We start from the raw sequence: 1,672 nt of genomic DNA, 5'->3' as shown, positions 1-1,672 counted from the left end.
CTGCTTTACAAATCACACGATTTTGAAATCTGCCTATTTATGAGAGCATCATCTTTTATTGTCTTCATTTGTACTATTATCTTTCTTAAATTTGTATCTCTATACGTTGGTAATATCTATTTCTGGTTTTTATTTTCTATTCCTTTTGCTTTAATCAATATTTCCATTTCATTTTTATCATGAATATAAGCTGTAATGAAACAAGATCTTTTTTTGTTCTATCTTGTATTTTTTTTAATGCTAATGTTATTTTTATCTGCTTTGAGTTGAAAGTTTGCTTGCTTGCAAACAGTTGTGTTTTTTTTCAATCTATTTTCATGATTATATCTATTCCATATGTTATTCCTTAAATTTACTAGTGCGGATCAAGTGCCCAAACTGAGATAATTATCTTTCTAACCATTTTCACCGTTTCATTAGCTCTACATATTTGGGAAGAAGACCTCGATCTCAGATTAGGTTCAGCATGCATACCACTAATACTTGATGAGTGCCTTCTATTGCCAGTTGTGCTAAGTAAGTCATTTCAGTTATTGAGCACCAGCAATGTATCAGGTACTTTAACATATTTTACCTCTTTTAACCCCATAACTGTGAACATAGTTATTCATTCAACAAATATTTTTTTATCAGGTATAGAGTATTTTTTAACAGTATAGAATATGGCAAGTGAGTACTCCAGTGAAGGTTTGTACATTTTTTTAAAAAGGGACAGAAACATTTATTAAATGCCTGTTGTATTCTCACAACAGCTCTCTGAAGTTGGTACTATCATTATCCCCATTTTAAAATGGGTAAACTGAGACACAACATTTGCTCAAGGTCACACAACTGATAAGGAGTAGAATTGGGACTTGAAAGCATCCATTCTGGCTTCAGAGCATGTTTTTACTTTTGTCCTTAGTATAGACTTTTTGCCAAGTGAACAAATCAGTTACTTTATGTATATTATAGAGGTTAAAAAAGCAGCTATAAAAGGACAAAGTATTAGAAAAATGAATGAAAATTTTTTGTGAATGTTATTTATGAAAATTATTTGCAAAATGGCCTGTTTTGTTCCTAGAGGCTTTTGTGCTTCTGAAACACAGCATTATGTTTCAGAACATTAGCTATGATTGTTTTTGTGAGAAATTTCCTGAAGTTTAATTTAGGTATCCCTTCTCCCTCTTCATTTCTGCCTACCTCCATATTACGCCTATGTGTCAATATAGACTCTCCTTTAAAACAAACAAATAAAAAAAACCTTGTACCCACTATTCTTAGTACTGATATGCCCTACAAAAACAAGCCCAAGTACCAATTTGCTTGTGTGTGTATTTTGTAGTATTTGCAATACCATTTATTGCTAATTTTGTCAAATTAGAAAATAGGAAAGAAGGTTTTGAAATTACAGTGTAAGTGAAAATTTAAATATTTTTTATATTTGAGTTTGCATAGGCATACTTTTCTTAATTGCTTATATAACATTTCACTATGAAGAATATTTTCATGCTGTTGTTATAAACACTATTTAAGTCTTCTAAAATGTTTTTCCTTCTCATCTCTTTTTTTAATTACTCTGAAGGTATCTGGTAGCCTTAGGCTGCATTAAACCACTTTGTGACCTTTTGACTGTTATGGACTCCAAAATAGTCCAAGTGGCTTTAAATGGACTTGAAAATATTTTACGTCT

The 1,672-nt window shown here is 30.9% G+C and overlaps 1 protein-coding gene across 1 annotated transcript in view; it reads left to right on the top strand.

Annotated features, from left to right (window-relative positions):
• KPNA5 (karyopherin alpha 5 (importin alpha 6)) overlaps nt 1–1,672 on the top strand; it is a 42,708-nt gene that overhangs the window by 34,763 nt on the left and 6,273 nt on the right. The window contains exon 11 of the mRNA XM_012650128.1: nt 1,565–1,668. Within this exon, the coding sequence (XP_012505582.1) occupies nt 1,565–1,668 (104 nt within the window). The remainder of the gene's footprint in view (nt 1–1,564; nt 1,669–1,672) is intronic.

This window comes from Propithecus coquereli, unplaced genomic scaffold (genome assembly GCF_000956105.1).
Source record: "Propithecus coquereli isolate 6110/MARCELLA unplaced genomic scaffold, Pcoq_1.0 Scaffold313, whole genome shotgun sequence".
Lineage (NCBI taxonomy): Eukaryota > Metazoa > Chordata > Mammalia > Primates > Indriidae > Propithecus > Propithecus coquereli.
Note: the sequence above shows the minus strand (reverse complement) of the source record. Positions and strands in the feature narration are given on the sequence as shown.